Raw genomic sequence first — 16000 nt, forward strand, 5'->3', positions numbered from 1 at the left:
CATGTGTCTGTGTGTGTCTGTTTGTGCATGTTTCTGTCTGTGTGTGTCTGTCTGTCTGTCTGTGCGCACGTGTGTCTGTTTGTGTGTGCATGTGTCTGTGTGTGTCTGTTTGTGCATGTTACTGTCTGTGTGTGTATGTCTGTCTGTGCGCACGTGTGTCTGTTTGTGTGTGCATGTGTCTGTGTGTGTCTGTTTGTGCATGTTACTGTCTGTGTGTGTATGTCTGTCTGTGCGCACGTGTGTCTGTTTGTGTGTGCATGTGTCTGTGTGTGTCTGTTTGTGCATGTTACTGTCTGTGTGTGTATGTCTGTCTGTGCGCACGTGTGTCTGTTTGTGTGTGCATGTGTCTGTGTGTGTCTGTTTGTGCATGTTTCTGTCTGTGTGTGTCTGTCTGTCTGTCTGTGCGCACGTGTGTCTGTTTGTGTGTGCATGTGTCTGTGTGTGTCTGTTTGTGTGTGCATGTGTCTGTGTGTGTCTGTTTGTGTGTGCATGTGTCTGTGTGTGTCTGTTCGTGTGTGCATGTGTCTGTGTGTGTCTGTTTGTGCATGTTTCTGTCTGTGTGTGTATGTCTGTCTGTCTGTGCGCACGTGTGTCTGTTCGTGTGTGCATGTGTCTGTGTGTGTCTGTTTGTGTGTGCATGTGTCTGTGTGTGTCTGTTTGTGTGTGCATGTGTCTGTGTGTGTCTGTTTGTGTGTGCATGTGTCTGTGTGTGTCTGTTTGTGTGTGCATGTGTCTGTGTGTGTCTGTTTGTGTGTGCATGTGTCTGTGTGTGTCTGTTTGTGCATGTTTCTGTCTGTGTGTGTATGTCTGTCTGTCTGTGCGCACGTGTGTCTGTTCGTGTGTGCATGTGTCTGTGTGTGTCTGTTTGTGTGTGCATGTGTCTGTGTGTGTCTGTTTGTGTGTGCATGTGTCTGTGTGTGTCTGTTTGTGTGTGCATGTGTCTGTGTGTGTCTGTTCGTGTGTGCATGTGTCTGTGTGTGTCTGTTTGTGCATGTTTCTGTCTGTGTGTGTATGTCTGTCTGTCTGTGCGCACGTGTGTCTGTTCGTGTGTGCATGTGTCTGTGTGTGTCTGTTTGTGTGTGCATGTGTCTGTGTGTGTCTGTTTGTGTGTGCATGTGTCTGTGTGTGTCTGTTTGTGTGTGCATGTGTCTGTGTGTGTCTGTTTGTGCATGTTTCTGTCTGTGTGTGTATGTCTGTCTGTCTGTGCGCACGTGTGTCTGTTCGTGTGTGCATGTGTCTGTGTGTGTCTGTTTGTGCATGTTTCTGTCTGTGTGTGTATGTCTGTGTGTCTGTGCGCGTGTGTGTCTGTTTGTATGTGTGTATGTGTCTGTGCATGTCTGCCTGCGTGTGTCTCTGCGTGTGTCTCTGTGTGTGTGTGTGTGTGTGTGTGTGTTTATGCACACTTATCTCTTCTCTGAAAGCATCGAGATCTCAAATGAGGAGAAACACAAATGAGATGACACACACACACACAAATCTATCTGTCTGTCTCTCTCTCTCTCTGTCTCTCTTTCAGGTTGAACAATCCTTCAGTGTGTTTGACATTCAGAGAATCTACAGTATCAAACACAAGCAGGTACATGAAACATGAGTACATGAGTGTTTGTGAGTCAGAAGAGAGTCATTTATAACCGATCAACTCATTGACATCTTTAAACTGTCTTTGTGTCGACAATTTCCTCCTCTTAATACCTGCACTGTGTGTGTGTGTGTGTGTGTGTGTGTATGTGTGTGTGTGTGTGTGTAGTTGTTGTTGGATTACGATAAAGGACAGATGTGTCTTCAGTTGGCGTCTGAGCAGCAGACAGATGATGTTATTGCTCAAATAGGAATTAACATACAGGAGATTTGTCCAGGACTGGAAGCGCTGTAAGAATCAACACACACACACACACACACACAAACACACTCTGTGTTTATACACACTTGTGTATGTGTGTTGATTTCATCTGTGTGTGTGTTTCAGGAAGGTGCTGAAGAAGCTTGTGTTAGAGCCGCCAGACAGAATCACCAGTTTACAGTCAATCTGGAAAAATCACAATCCTACAGAAACAGGACCCTGCGGTACACACAAACACACACCTCGCACACCCACACACTGTGACAGGTCTCATATTGTGTGTCTGTGTGTTGTGCAGGTGGTTTCTCTCGTATCTACTGGTGTGTGTGTGATCAGTTGTGTGTTCCGTACAGAGATGAGGTGCAGTGGGTGAGTAGAGCTCACAGATGTCTCGCTCGTGTCTCTGTGTGTTTCTCACTCTTATGATGTGTTTGTGTGTGCATGTGTGTGTTTGTGAAGGATGTGGACACCATCTATCTGTCTCAGGACTCACGAGAGCTCTGTCTGCAGGACTTCATGCATCTGGACAACAGGTCACACACACACACACACACACACACACACTGGGTGAAGTGAATGTGTTGTTGTGTGTCACTGAGGTTGTGTGATGTTTGTGTTCAGGGATCTGTTGGCGATTGTTGCTGCTCTGGAGTTCAGTCAGTGGTTCATCAAACTCTCCATTAAAGACGTCAAACTGGTGACCGTCTGTCAAACTCTCCACAAATGTGCTGCACGCTCTCATTATACACACACTTAGCTCTTTTTGCATGTATGTGTTTGTTTGTTTGTGTGTGCGTGTGTGTGTGTGTGTTTGCAGACAGCTGATTTGTGTGAACATATATTGAAGGTTGTGTCTCGATCCACTAAACTAGAGGAGCTGACAATGGACAACACAGGACTGAAAAGGTACACACACACACACACACACACACACACACACACACATTCACTGCTGATGTCTTTACGGTTTTGCTACAGATGACTGTTTTTGTGTTTTTGTCTGTGTTTGTGTGTCTGCATGTGTGTGTTTGTAGTGACTTTGCTGTGAGGTTTGCCGGTGCTTTAAACCAGAATCCAAACTCTACTTTACACACAATCAGCTTCGCCAACAATTGCCTTGAAGACAAAGGTACAAAACACACTCACACACACACAATGATGTGTGTACATGTTGTGACTGTTATTAGTTAAAGTGTTGATTGTGTGTTTGTTTTAATTAACAGGTGTTGTGGTTCTGAGCTCTGCGCTGTCTAAACTCACAACAGGACTCAAACAACTCAACCTTTCTAAGAATTCACTCTCAGCTAAAGGTGAACACACACACACACATTTACAGCAGTACACACAATCACAGGTGTAAGTCTGTAATGTTTGTCTGTGTATTTGTTGTGTCAGGTGTGAATAGTCTGGCTCCGTGTTTTTCTCCAAACACACTCACACAACTGAACCTGTCTGGAAACACACTTAAAGGAGAAGATATGCCTGTAGGTACACACACACATACACACACTTGTATAGAGAGTGTTTTGTGTCTTTTAAACAGATCACAGGTAATGTAAAGATGTGTGTTGTATTTATTGTGTTTGTAGAATCTGTGGAACTTCCTGAGTCAACCCAACAATCTTCACACACTTGATATGTCACACAGCGAGTGTTCTCTTGACCTGGTATTCACACATACACACACACATATAAACACAACATCACACATCTGATTCTGTTACAAACTTAACTCGTTGTTTGTGTTTGTGTGTGTGTGTGTGTTCAGGTGTGTTCATCACTGTTGCGTGGTTCTCTCAAACACCTGTCAGTTTTCAACATGTCAAGAAGTTTCATCAGTTACAAGTATAACACACACACTCACATACGCACACACTCACATACACACCACACACCCGCATGCACACACTCACAATACACTCACATACACACCACACACCCGCATGCACACCACACAATCGCATGCATGCACACACTCACATACACACCACACACTCACATACGCACACATACGCACACTCACATACACACCACACACTCACATAGGCACACAGTCACATACACATCACACACTCGCATGCACACACTCACAATACACTCACATACGCACACATACACACCACACACTCACATACACACCACACACTCACATACGCACACATACACACCACACACTCACATACACACCACACACTCACATAGGCACACATACACATACACATCACACACTCACATACACACCACACACTCACATAGGCACACAGTCACATACACATCACACACTCACATACACACCACACACTCACATAGGCACACAGTCACATACACACCACACACCCGCATGCACACACTCACAATACACTCACATACACACCACACACCCGCATGCACACCACACAATCGCATGCATGCACACACTCACATACACACCACACACTCACATACGCACACATACGCACACTCACATACACACCACACACTCACATAGGCACACAGTCACATACACATCACACACTCGCATGCACACACTCACAATACACTCACATACGCACACATACACACCACACACTCACATACACACCACATACTCACATAGGCACACAGTCACATACACATCACACACTCACATACACACCACACACTCACATAGGCACACAGTCACATACACATCACACACTCACATACACACCACACACTCACATAGGCACACAGTCACATACACACCACACACTCACATACACACCACACACTCACATACGCACACATACACACCACACACTCACATACACACCACACACTCACATAGGCACACAGTCACATACACATCACACACTCGCATGCACACACTCACAATACACTCACATACGCACACATACACACCACACACTCACATACACACCACACACTCACATACGCACACATACACACCACACACTCACATACACACCACACACTCACATAGGCACACAGTCACATACACATCACACACTCACATACACACCACACACTCACATAGGCACACAGTCACATACACATCACACACTCGCATGCACACACTCACAATACACTCACATACGCACACATACACACCACACACTCACATAGGCACACAGTCACATACACATCACACACTCGCATGCACACACTCACAATACACTCACATACACACCACACACCCGCATGCACACCACACAATCGCATGCATGCACACACTCACATACACACCACACACTCACATACGCACACATCCGCACACTCACATACACACCACACACTCACATACGCACACATACGCACACTCACATACACACCACACACTCACATAGGCACACAGTCACATACACATCACACACTCGCATGTACACACTCACAATACACTCACATACACACCACACACTCACATAGGCACACAGTCACCTACACATGGCACACTCGCATGCACACACTCACAATACACTCACATACACACCACACACCCGCATGCACACCACACAATCGCATGCATGCACACACTCACATACACACCACACACTCACATACGCACACATACGCACACTCACATACACACCACACACTCACATACGCACACATACGCACACTCACATACACACCACACACTCACATAGGCACACAGTCACATACACATCACACACTCGCATGCACACACTCACAATACACTCACATACACACCACACACTCACATAGGCACACAGTCACATACACATCACACACTCGCATGCACACACTCACAATACACTCACATACACACCACACACCCGCATGCACACCACACAATCGCATGCATGCACACACTCACATACACACCACACACTCACATACGCACACATCCGCACACTCACATACACACCACACACTCACATACGCACACATACGCACACTCACATACACACCACACACTCACATAGGCACACAGTCACATACACATCACACACTCGCATGTACACACTCACAATACACTCACATACACACCACACACTCACATAGGCACACAGTCACCTACACATGGCACACTCGCATGCACACACTCACAATACACTCACATACACACCACACACCCGCATGCACACCACACAATCGCATGCATGCACACACTCACATACACACCACACACTCACATACGCACACATACGCACACTCACATACACACCACACACTCACATACGCACACATACGCACACTCACATACACACCACACACTCACATAGGCACACAGTCACATACACATCACACACTCGCATGCACACACTCACAATACACTCACATACACACCACACACCCGCATGCACACCACACAATCGCATGCATGCACACACTCACATACACACCACACACTCACATACGCACACATACGCACACTCACATTCACACCACACACTCACATAGGCACACAGTCACATACACATCACACACTCACATACACACCACACACTCACATAGGCACACAGTCACATACACATCACACACTCGCATGCACACACTCACAATACACTCACATACACACCACACACTCACATAGGCACACAGTCACATACACATCACACACTCGCATGCACACACTCACAATACACTCACATACACACCACACACTCACATAGGCACACAGTCACATACACATCACACACTCGCATGCACACACTCACAATACACTCACATACACACCACACACTCACATAGGCACACAGTCACATACACATCACACACTCGCATGCACACACTCACAATACACTCACATACACACCACACACCCGCATGCACACCACACAATCGCATGCATGCACACACTCACATACACACCACACACTCACATACGCACACATACGCACACTCACATACACACCACACACTCACATACGCACACAGTCACATACACATCACACACTCGCATGCACACACTCACAATACACTCACATACGCACACATACACACCACACACTGGCATGAACACATTCACAACACACTCACATACACACCACACACTTGCATGCACACACTCAAAGTGTTTGTGTTGTGTGTGACGTGTTGTAGGAAGGTGAAGGAGTGTTCATCATCTCTGAAGCAGTTCTTCGGCAGCGCTCTGTCTCTTCACACCGTCTGTCTGTCTGCAACTAAACTACCCACAGAAGCCCTCAAGTCAGACTCACACACACAGACACACACATGTCTGATTGATGTTTGTTTGTGTTGTTGAACTGTTGTTTGTGTGTTGTGTTGTGCAGAGCTGTGCTCTTGGGTCTAGCCAGTAATCGTAACCTGCGAGATGTTTCTCTGGACATCAGCAGTTGTGAGGTATCTCATCATACTCTCATTACTGTTGTTGATCTTTTTGAGATGGTATTGTCAAGTGTGTGTGTGTGTGTTTGTTTGTTGTGTTGTTTAGTTGCGTTCAGCTGGTTCTCAGATTCTGGAGGGTTGTATCGCTGACATCCCGAACATCAGCAGTCTGGATATATCAGACAACGGTAAACTGAGTTGTGATGCGTCACAGTGATGAAATGATGACAATGGAGTTGTGTTATGATTGTGTTACTGTGCGTCAGGACTGGACTCAGATCTGTCTACGCTCCTGGTTTGGATTGGAAAGAATCGCTCCATTAAACACTTATCTATCGGCAGAAACTTCAGCAACATCAGAACCAAGTGAGATTGATTCATCAGAACTCACAGTAATTCACTTGATTAATGATGTGACCACTATACATTCATTCATTTAAATGACCCTTCTGATTACATTCACAGTTTAACAAACCCTCACATGAGCTGTGTGTGTGTGTGTGTGTGTTGTGTCTGCAGGAATCTCGGGCAGGTTCTCGTCTCACTGATTCATATGATTCAAGAGGAAGAATCTGTGAGTTTTTCTAGATCTGTTTGATTTGAGTGTCTTCAGGTTTTCAGACGTGTTCATGTAGTTTGTGTGTGTGTGTGTGTGTGTGTGTGTGTGTAGCCGCTGATGTCTCTATCTCTGGCGGACTCGCGTCTAAAGGCGGATCTGTCTGTGGTGTTGAACGCTGTGGGTGGGAGCAGCTGTCTGATTCATCTGGACATCAGTGGGAACAGTATGGGTGACATTGGGGCAAAGATGCTGGCCAAAGCTCTTCAGATCAACACCAAACTCAGGTGCTACACACACACACACACACACACACACACACAAACACACACACACACATTCACTCTCACACACACACACACACACACACACACACACACACACACATTCACACACACAGAAACACACACACACATACGCACAGAAACACACACACATTCACTGACACTCACACACACACAGAAACACAAACACATTCACTCACACTCACACACACACAGAAACACAAACACATTCGCTCACACACAGAAACACACACACACACACACACGCACACAGAAACACACACACATTCACTCACACTCACACACACACAGAAACACAAACACATTCGCTCACACACAGAAACACACACACACACACGCACACACATACACACATTCACTCACACACAGAAACACACACACACACGCACACAGAAACACACACACATTCACTCACACACACACACACGCACACAGAATCACACACACATTCACTCACACACAGAAACACACATTCACTCACACACACATTCACTCACACACAGAAACACACACACACGCACACAGAAACACACACACATTCACTCACACACAGAAACACACACACGCACACAGAAACACACACACATTCACTCACACACAGAAACACACACACATTCACTCACACACACACACACGCACACAGAATCACACACACATTCACTCACACACAGAAACACACACACGCACACAGAAACACACACACATTCACTCACACACAGAAACACACACACATTCACTCACACACACACACACGCACACAGAATCACACACACATTCACTCACACACAGAAACACACACACGCACACAGAATCACACACACATTCACTCACACACAGAAACACACACACGCACACAGAAACACACACACATTCACTCACACACAGAAACACACACACATTCACTCACACACACACACACGCACACAGAATCACACACACATTCACTCACACACAGAAACACACATTCACTCACACACACATTCACTCACACACAGAAACACACACACACGCACACAGAAACACACACACACGCACACAGAAACACACACACATTCACTCACACACAGAAATACACGTACACAGAAACACACACACATTCACTCACACACACACGCACACAGAAACACACACACATTCACTCACACACACATTCACTCACACACAGAAACACACACACACGCACACAAAAACACACACACATTCACTCACACACACAAACACACGCACACAGAAACACACACACATTCACTCACACACACAAATTCACTCACACACAGAAACACACACACACGCACACAAAAACACACACACATTCACTCACACACACAAACACACGCACACAGAAACACACACACATTCACTCACACACACAAACACACACACATTCACTCACACACAGAAACACACACACAAACGCACACAGGAACACACTAACATTCACTCACACACAGAAACACACACACACGTACACAGAAACACACACACATTCATTCACACACACACACACACGCACACAGAAACACACACACATTCACTCACACACAGAAACACACACACACACGCACACAGAAACACACACACATTCACTCACACACACAAACACACGCACACAGAAACACACACACATTTACTCACACACACATTCACTCACACACAGAAACACACACACACATTCACTCACACACACACACACACACACACACAGCTCCTCCCAGGTCATTAAACACTTTTTACTGTAACTGTGTGTGTGTGTGTGTGTGTGTTTCAGGACTGTGGTGTGGGATAGAAACGGTGTCAGTGCTCAGGGTTTGCAGGATGTTGCCGCTGCTCTAGAGAAGTGTGTTCACATACACAAACTGTGTGTGTGTGTACGTTTGTGCGTCTGTGTTTTTGTCACCAGTTGTTCTCTGTCCTCTACAGAAATTATACCATCAGATTCATGCCGATTCCCATCATAGATGCAGCTCAAGCTCTGAAGAACAGCCCAGAAAAAACAGAAGATGCCCTGCTGAAGGCAAACACACACACAGACACTCACAGACACACAACAAACACTCAAAGACATGTGAAGAGCATTATTGAAACCTAATACTTTTAGTTCTAACAGAGAAGTGACTGGTGTGTGTGTGTGTAGATGGAGCAGTATCTGTTGAGGAATCATGAGAGCAGGAGATATCTGCAGGAACAAGCGTTCAGACTGCAGCAGGGCATTGTCACCAGTACAACACAACAGGTGTGTGTGTATATGTATTGGAGAGTCGGCTATCAGACCAAGATATTTTAACCCTGTGTGTGTGTGTGTGTGTGTGTGTGTGTGTGTGTGTGTGTGTGTGTGTGTGTGTGTGTGTGTGTGTGTGTGCGTGTGTGTGCGTGTGTGTGCGTGTGTGTGTGTAGTTGATTGGTCAGGTGTGTGTGCAGGTTCAGGATCAGTTAAACTCTCTTCGCTTCAGTAAGAGTGACAGAGTTCAACAGGACATGAAGACAGCAGAGAAACTCCTGAGAGATGCCAAGAGCTCCAGAACAGTGAGACGCACACACACACACACACACACACACTTCATACATTACTAAATGTAAAAGAAGTTGACATGATGACCCTGGATTCCTAATGCTGTGTGTGTGTGTGTGTGTGTGTGTAGCTGTTGTGGAGTGTGTATCACCTGCGGTCAGGTGGGTCGGTTGTGGACTCTTCAGCAGGTGTGTGTGTTCAGCAGGTGCAGGAGAAACTGTGTTCAGTAGCAGCAGAGATCAGCGCTCTCATACAACAACAACTGCAGGTACACACACACACACACACACACACACATACACTGTCAGAGGTATACACTCACAGTAAAATTATTATAGAAACCAACAAAACTCAATACAGATTCAATGTTTCTCTTTCTATGTGTGTGTTTAGAGTTTGTTTGTGTCAATGTTGGGCACAGCAGAGAGTGTGTGTCCACATGTCATGCAGAAGTCAGGTTTGCGTGATGATGTCTTAAGCAACAGTAAAGAGAGGATGAGTGTACCGCAAGACTTCATCACATCCACACTGCTGGAGCAGTCAGCCATCGACATCATCAACAAGATCAGGTGACATCATCATCATCATCACCATCACCACACCCTCTAACACAAACCCACAACACAACTCATGACATCTGTGTGTGTGTGTTTCAGTGAGGTGAAGTTTAGCATGGCGGCTTGTCTCTCTGATAACATCACTGATGAAATCTTACAGTCTCTCTCTCACTCTCAACACACACTGGTGAGTTTTCAAAATACACACATCACCCTCACTGTAAAGGTTTTCAGTAGTGTGAACTTTGTGTGTGTGTCAGGCAGGGCATTTAAGCTGTAAAGAGAAGCCTCCACTGATGCATCAGACCTCACAGGAAACAGACGGTCTAGATGAGAGAGAAATACACACAGAAAACCTGACACGCCCCCAAACACAGGTACACACACACAAACACACACGTGATGTTACAGTATTATAACCATAACTCCTCATTACTGTGTCATCTCTGTGTGTGTGTGTGTGTGTGTGTGTGTGTAGACTCATGAGGAGAAGAGGAGAACAGTTTACAACAGAATGTTCAGACCTATGTCTGCGGCCTTCAGTACGTCTACACAGCTCACTCTTTATCTCTCACACACACACACACACACACACACACACACACACACACACACACACACACACACACACACACACACACACACCTCACTCTTTATCTCTCTCTCACACACACACACACACCTCACTCTTTATATCTCTCACACACACACACACACACACCTCACTCTATATCTCACACACACCTCACTCTTTATCTCTCTCACACACACACACACACACACACACACCTCACTCTTTATCTCTCTCACACACACACACACACACACACACACACACACACACACACACACACACACACACACACACACACACACACACACACACCTCACTCTTTATCTCACACACACACACACACCTCACTCTTTATCTCTCACACACACACACACACACACACACCTCACTCTTTATCTCTCACACACACACACACACACACACACACACACACCTCACTCTTTATCTCTCACACACACACACACACCTCACTCTTTATCTCTCACACACACACACACACACACACACCTCACTCTTTATCTCTCTCTCACACACACACACACACACACACCTCACTCTTTATCTCTCTCTCTCTCACACACACACACACCTCACTCTTTATCTCTCTCACACACACACACCTCACTCTTTATCTCACAGACACCTCACTCTTTATCTCTCACAAACACACACACACACACCTCACTCTTTATCTCTCTCACACACACACACACACACACACACACCTCACTCTTTATCTCTCACACACACACACACACACACCTCACTCTTTATCTCTCTCACACACACACACACACACACACACACACACACCTCACTCTTTATCTCTCACACACACACACACACACACAAACACACACACACCTCACTCTTTATCTCTCACACACACACACACACACACACCTCACTCTTTATCTCACAGACACCTCACTTTTTATCTCACTGTTTGTCTGAGGTTTTGGTGACTGTTGATGATTGTTTGAGTGTATCTGATGTTTTTCATGTATCAGATCTGGAGTTTGATGTGAGAAAGGCATTAGAGGAAGTGTCCATGCATCTAGATGACCTTCCCCCGCCCCCGCCCCCGCCCCCCCTCATGTCACCGCCCCCTGTGGAGGTGGGGCTACATCTGCCTCCGCTTGATTGTTTCAGTGACCTCCCCACAGTAGACACGCCCGCTCTTCAACATGTCACCAAAACCAGACCACGACGAACCAAGAAAGCCAAAGCCAGCAGAGCAACAGTAAGACATAAGCAGCACACACACAATATTTAAACCATAGAAATTGAAGTCTTGTTTAATGAACATTAATTTTATACATTTACATTAAGTCATTTAGCAGATGCTTTCATCCAAAGCGACTAACAAAGAGTTCAGGGAGCAATAAGCGATATGTCATACAAAGAGCAATAATACAATAGGTGCTAATATAGAATCATAACAGTGTTTCCTTGTTATTCTCAGCCAATCAGCAGAGCCGCTGCACAGGAAGTGGATCAGGGCGGGAGTGTCCATCCACTGGACGAAGGAGTGCCCGAGTTTTTCTTCAAAAAGGTCATAAACATCGAAGCAAAGTGAGAATCAGAAATCTGTATTGTTTAATCTTGTGTATTTACTGTTGATTGACATTCACATGTGCCTGTCTGCTGTCCTGTGTGTAGAGCGTTTGGCTCAGATGTGGGAGGCACGAGTCCTCTCATCAAACGTCACTCATCTACTAAAACAACATCCACCACGACCACCTTTAGCACCACGACAACACCAACCATCTCCATAGCAAGACCAGAAACAAACGTCACACCCCCTGAGCCCATCGTGACCTCTGGCGACCCTTGTATTCCCGCAGCACCTGAGATGAAAGGTCACGTAAAGGAGGGGGTTAAATGTGAGGGTCAGCTGATCAGAGGTCATGTGGGGGTACAGGTGCTGGGAGGTGACATGCTGATGGAGATACGAGCTAAACAAGAGAAACGCAAGAAAGTGAGAGTGAGACACGAACTTATGACATCATCATTTAATCTGAAATCATTACACACTGTTGGACTTTTCATTCAGTCCTGCATGTTCAAAAATTTGAGGTATTGAAGAGACAATTTATTATCAGATTTAAAGGTTTAACAGCGCGCTGGGTTGTTTGCTCCACAATGAGCTGAACCAACAACTCCGAAAGTTTCACAAAAACACATTTAAATACAGAATATGACGTCGATCTCTCTTCTGGTTTCTTTGTTCCCTCCTAGCCAATCTGTGACCTCCTCCTTAAATTCTGGGCGGTTCTTCTTTCTTTCGGTAGCCAATCAGTGCCGCCACCTCGAACTGACACCATTTTCAAAATCTGTAAAACAACACGTTCCCCAAAATACGTTGTGTGTGTGTGTGTGTGTGTGTGTGTGTGTGCTCCCTTTTAGTGTGCACATTCCTTCCCCCAAAAAGAAGATGCTTCTTGTTACACACACACACACACATAAACAGAACTTCCTTTCCCTTCAGTTCTTTGGGAGCCGGTCTGGGCTATCATCCCCCATAGCCTCTTCTCGTAGCAACCCCCACTTACTGACCACATTCAGATCTCTGAAAAACAACATTCTTACAACTGGGGGAACTTTTGAAACCAGCCTTTGTCTGCAACTATGTCACGTAGGAAAATACAATTCATTAAAACAAAATTAATCATCCATTTTTATATTGATCTATATTGATCTTAAATCCCACAACACGCAGTGACTTCATGACACATCAGATGCTTTTGTGGAAATCTGTGTTAATATTTCCTTCTGACACGCGAAACTGAAATAAAACATCATGAACATCAGATGTGATGTATAAACTACATGTTCAGTGAGAGTAACAGATGTTTCAACACACACACACAGTACAGCAGCTTTGTGTGTGTGTGTGTGTGTGTGTGTCAGTAAATGAAGGGTTTCAGTAGGTTTCAGTCTGAGTCACAGACACACACACAAACTGATCATTAAACATCACAACTGATTCCTGTCTCATTTGTGTGTGTGTGTGTTGTGTTGTGTATCGCACACAGGCCGGCGTTTCTCCATCTGTTGAACCTAAAGCTGAACACCACACTGAAGCTAACACACTGAACATCACATCTCTCCGTAAGTCGCTTTGGAAAAAAGCTTCTGGTAAATGACTAAATGTAAATGTCATTTCCCTTTTGTGTGTGTGTGTGAGTCTGACTGCATCTCTGTTCTTCATCAGGAGAAAATCATGAACACACAACAGCAGAAATCCTGAAAGAGCCCAGCACACACACTCCTGCACAAACACACATACACACACCTGCACAGGGCAGTTCAAGACCACTGTCCTGCAGTTCTGAAGCGGTCTGGATCTGTTCCTCTGGGCGTCTGTCTCAGGAGTCCATCAGTGAGTCTCACACACACGCACGCACACGCGCAAGCACACATACACATACACATACACATATACACACACACACACACACGCACACGCGTGAACTCTGACTGATGCTTGTCATTATCTTTTGTTGTAAAGCCCCTCCTCCTCTGGATGACATCACATATATCTCAACAGGAGACTCCTCCCCTGCTCTGGCAGCTCCACCCCTCTGCCAGTGGGTGTTGCCGTCTGACACAGAGTGGGCGGAGCTGAGCCCTGTCACTCACGGCACAAAGGGTGGAGACTCATCTGATACCTGCGAGTATATCATTTCTGAAGAAAATAACACAACACTCGGCAGTGATTCTAACATGATGATTGATGTGTTGTGTTTCCAGCTAGTGTTTTTGTGTTAGAGACAGACACACACACAAACACAAAGGCTGTGGTGAGGTCTGAATCTTGTTTTCACTCCAGAACCGAGTCAGATGAAGACACAGCTGATAGACAGCGAACCAAGTCCCTCCCCTCAGCAGGTCTGACCAATCACAGCTCTTGATTTCACCTGTTTGCCATAGAAACAAACACCAATAACATGATCAAAGTACAACAATAACATGTTCTAACAGTGTGTGTGTGTGTTTCAGATGGACTGTTCAGTACATCAGATTCTGCTGATGCTTCAGGATTCACTTCAGAGAATCACAGCACTAGCAACTGAACACACACACACACACATCACATCACACACACACACACCTACACACATTACACACACAAAAACACACACACATTTCAGCTTCTTTTTGATGACATACATTGACTGAATGCAATCTCTAGCCTGTTACCCTGATCATCAGAACTCTGACCCACACCTAATTATACCCCACTAAACATGAATAAAGAGACCTTTGTTTTAAATCTTCTGTTCGGACCCCATTGACTATCATTTTATAATCAGAAATGTAAATGTACTTTTTCCTTTTCTTTCTTTGTGCGCTCTTATTTT

General features: G+C 45.4%; 1 protein-coding gene across 1 annotated transcript; it reads left to right on the forward strand.

Annotated features, from left to right (window-relative positions):
• Positions 1 to 1522: 1522 nt before the first annotated feature.
• Positions 1523 to 15917, forward strand: carmil1 (capping protein regulator and myosin 1 linker 1). The gene is made up of 35 exons (XM_079485663.1): positions 1523 to 1576; positions 1748 to 1869; positions 1967 to 2064; positions 2139 to 2209; positions 2300 to 2373; positions 2462 to 2537; positions 2658 to 2746; positions 2875 to 2969; positions 3064 to 3150; positions 3236 to 3324; positions 3430 to 3507; positions 3609 to 3685; positions 6887 to 6991; positions 7078 to 7147; positions 7239 to 7320; positions 7399 to 7498; positions 7652 to 7706; positions 7803 to 7975; positions 9762 to 9830; positions 9914 to 10007; positions 10128 to 10226; positions 10388 to 10516; positions 10633 to 10770; positions 10896 to 11071; positions 11159 to 11246; positions 11320 to 11436; positions 11538 to 11601; positions 12644 to 12876; positions 13099 to 13208; positions 13296 to 13614; positions 14672 to 14747; positions 14851 to 15018; positions 15148 to 15309; positions 15390 to 15527; positions 15639 to 15917. The coding sequence occupies exons 2-35, from the start codon at positions 1775 to 1777 to the stop codon at positions 15710 to 15712; spliced, it is 3768 nt and encodes a 1255-aa protein (XP_079341789.1). The 5' UTR covers positions 1523 to 1576; positions 1748 to 1774; the 3' UTR covers positions 15713 to 15917.
• The last annotated feature ends 83 nt before the right edge of the window (positions 15918 to 16000 follow it).

The sequence above is a fragment of the Barbatula barbatula genome (assembly GCF_947034865.1).
Source record: "Barbatula barbatula genome assembly, chromosome: 21".
NCBI lineage: Eukaryota > Metazoa > Chordata > Actinopteri > Cypriniformes > Nemacheilidae > Barbatula > Barbatula barbatula.

Bases quoted from the DNA above. Each gene is read 5' to 3' on its own strand.
- carmil1 (XM_079485663.1), top strand. From the start codon at position 1,775: ATGTGTCTTCAGTTGGCGTCTGAGCAGCAGACAGATGATGTTATTGCT. The intron at 3,325-3,429 runs GTAGGTACACAC...TTGTGTTTGTAG, and splicing joins TTAAAGGAGAAGATATGCCT to AATCTGTGGAACTTCCTGAG. The intron at 15,310-15,389 runs GCGAGTATATCA...TTGTGTTTCCAG, and splicing joins TGGAGACTCATCTGATACCT to CTAGTGTTTTTGTGTTAGAG.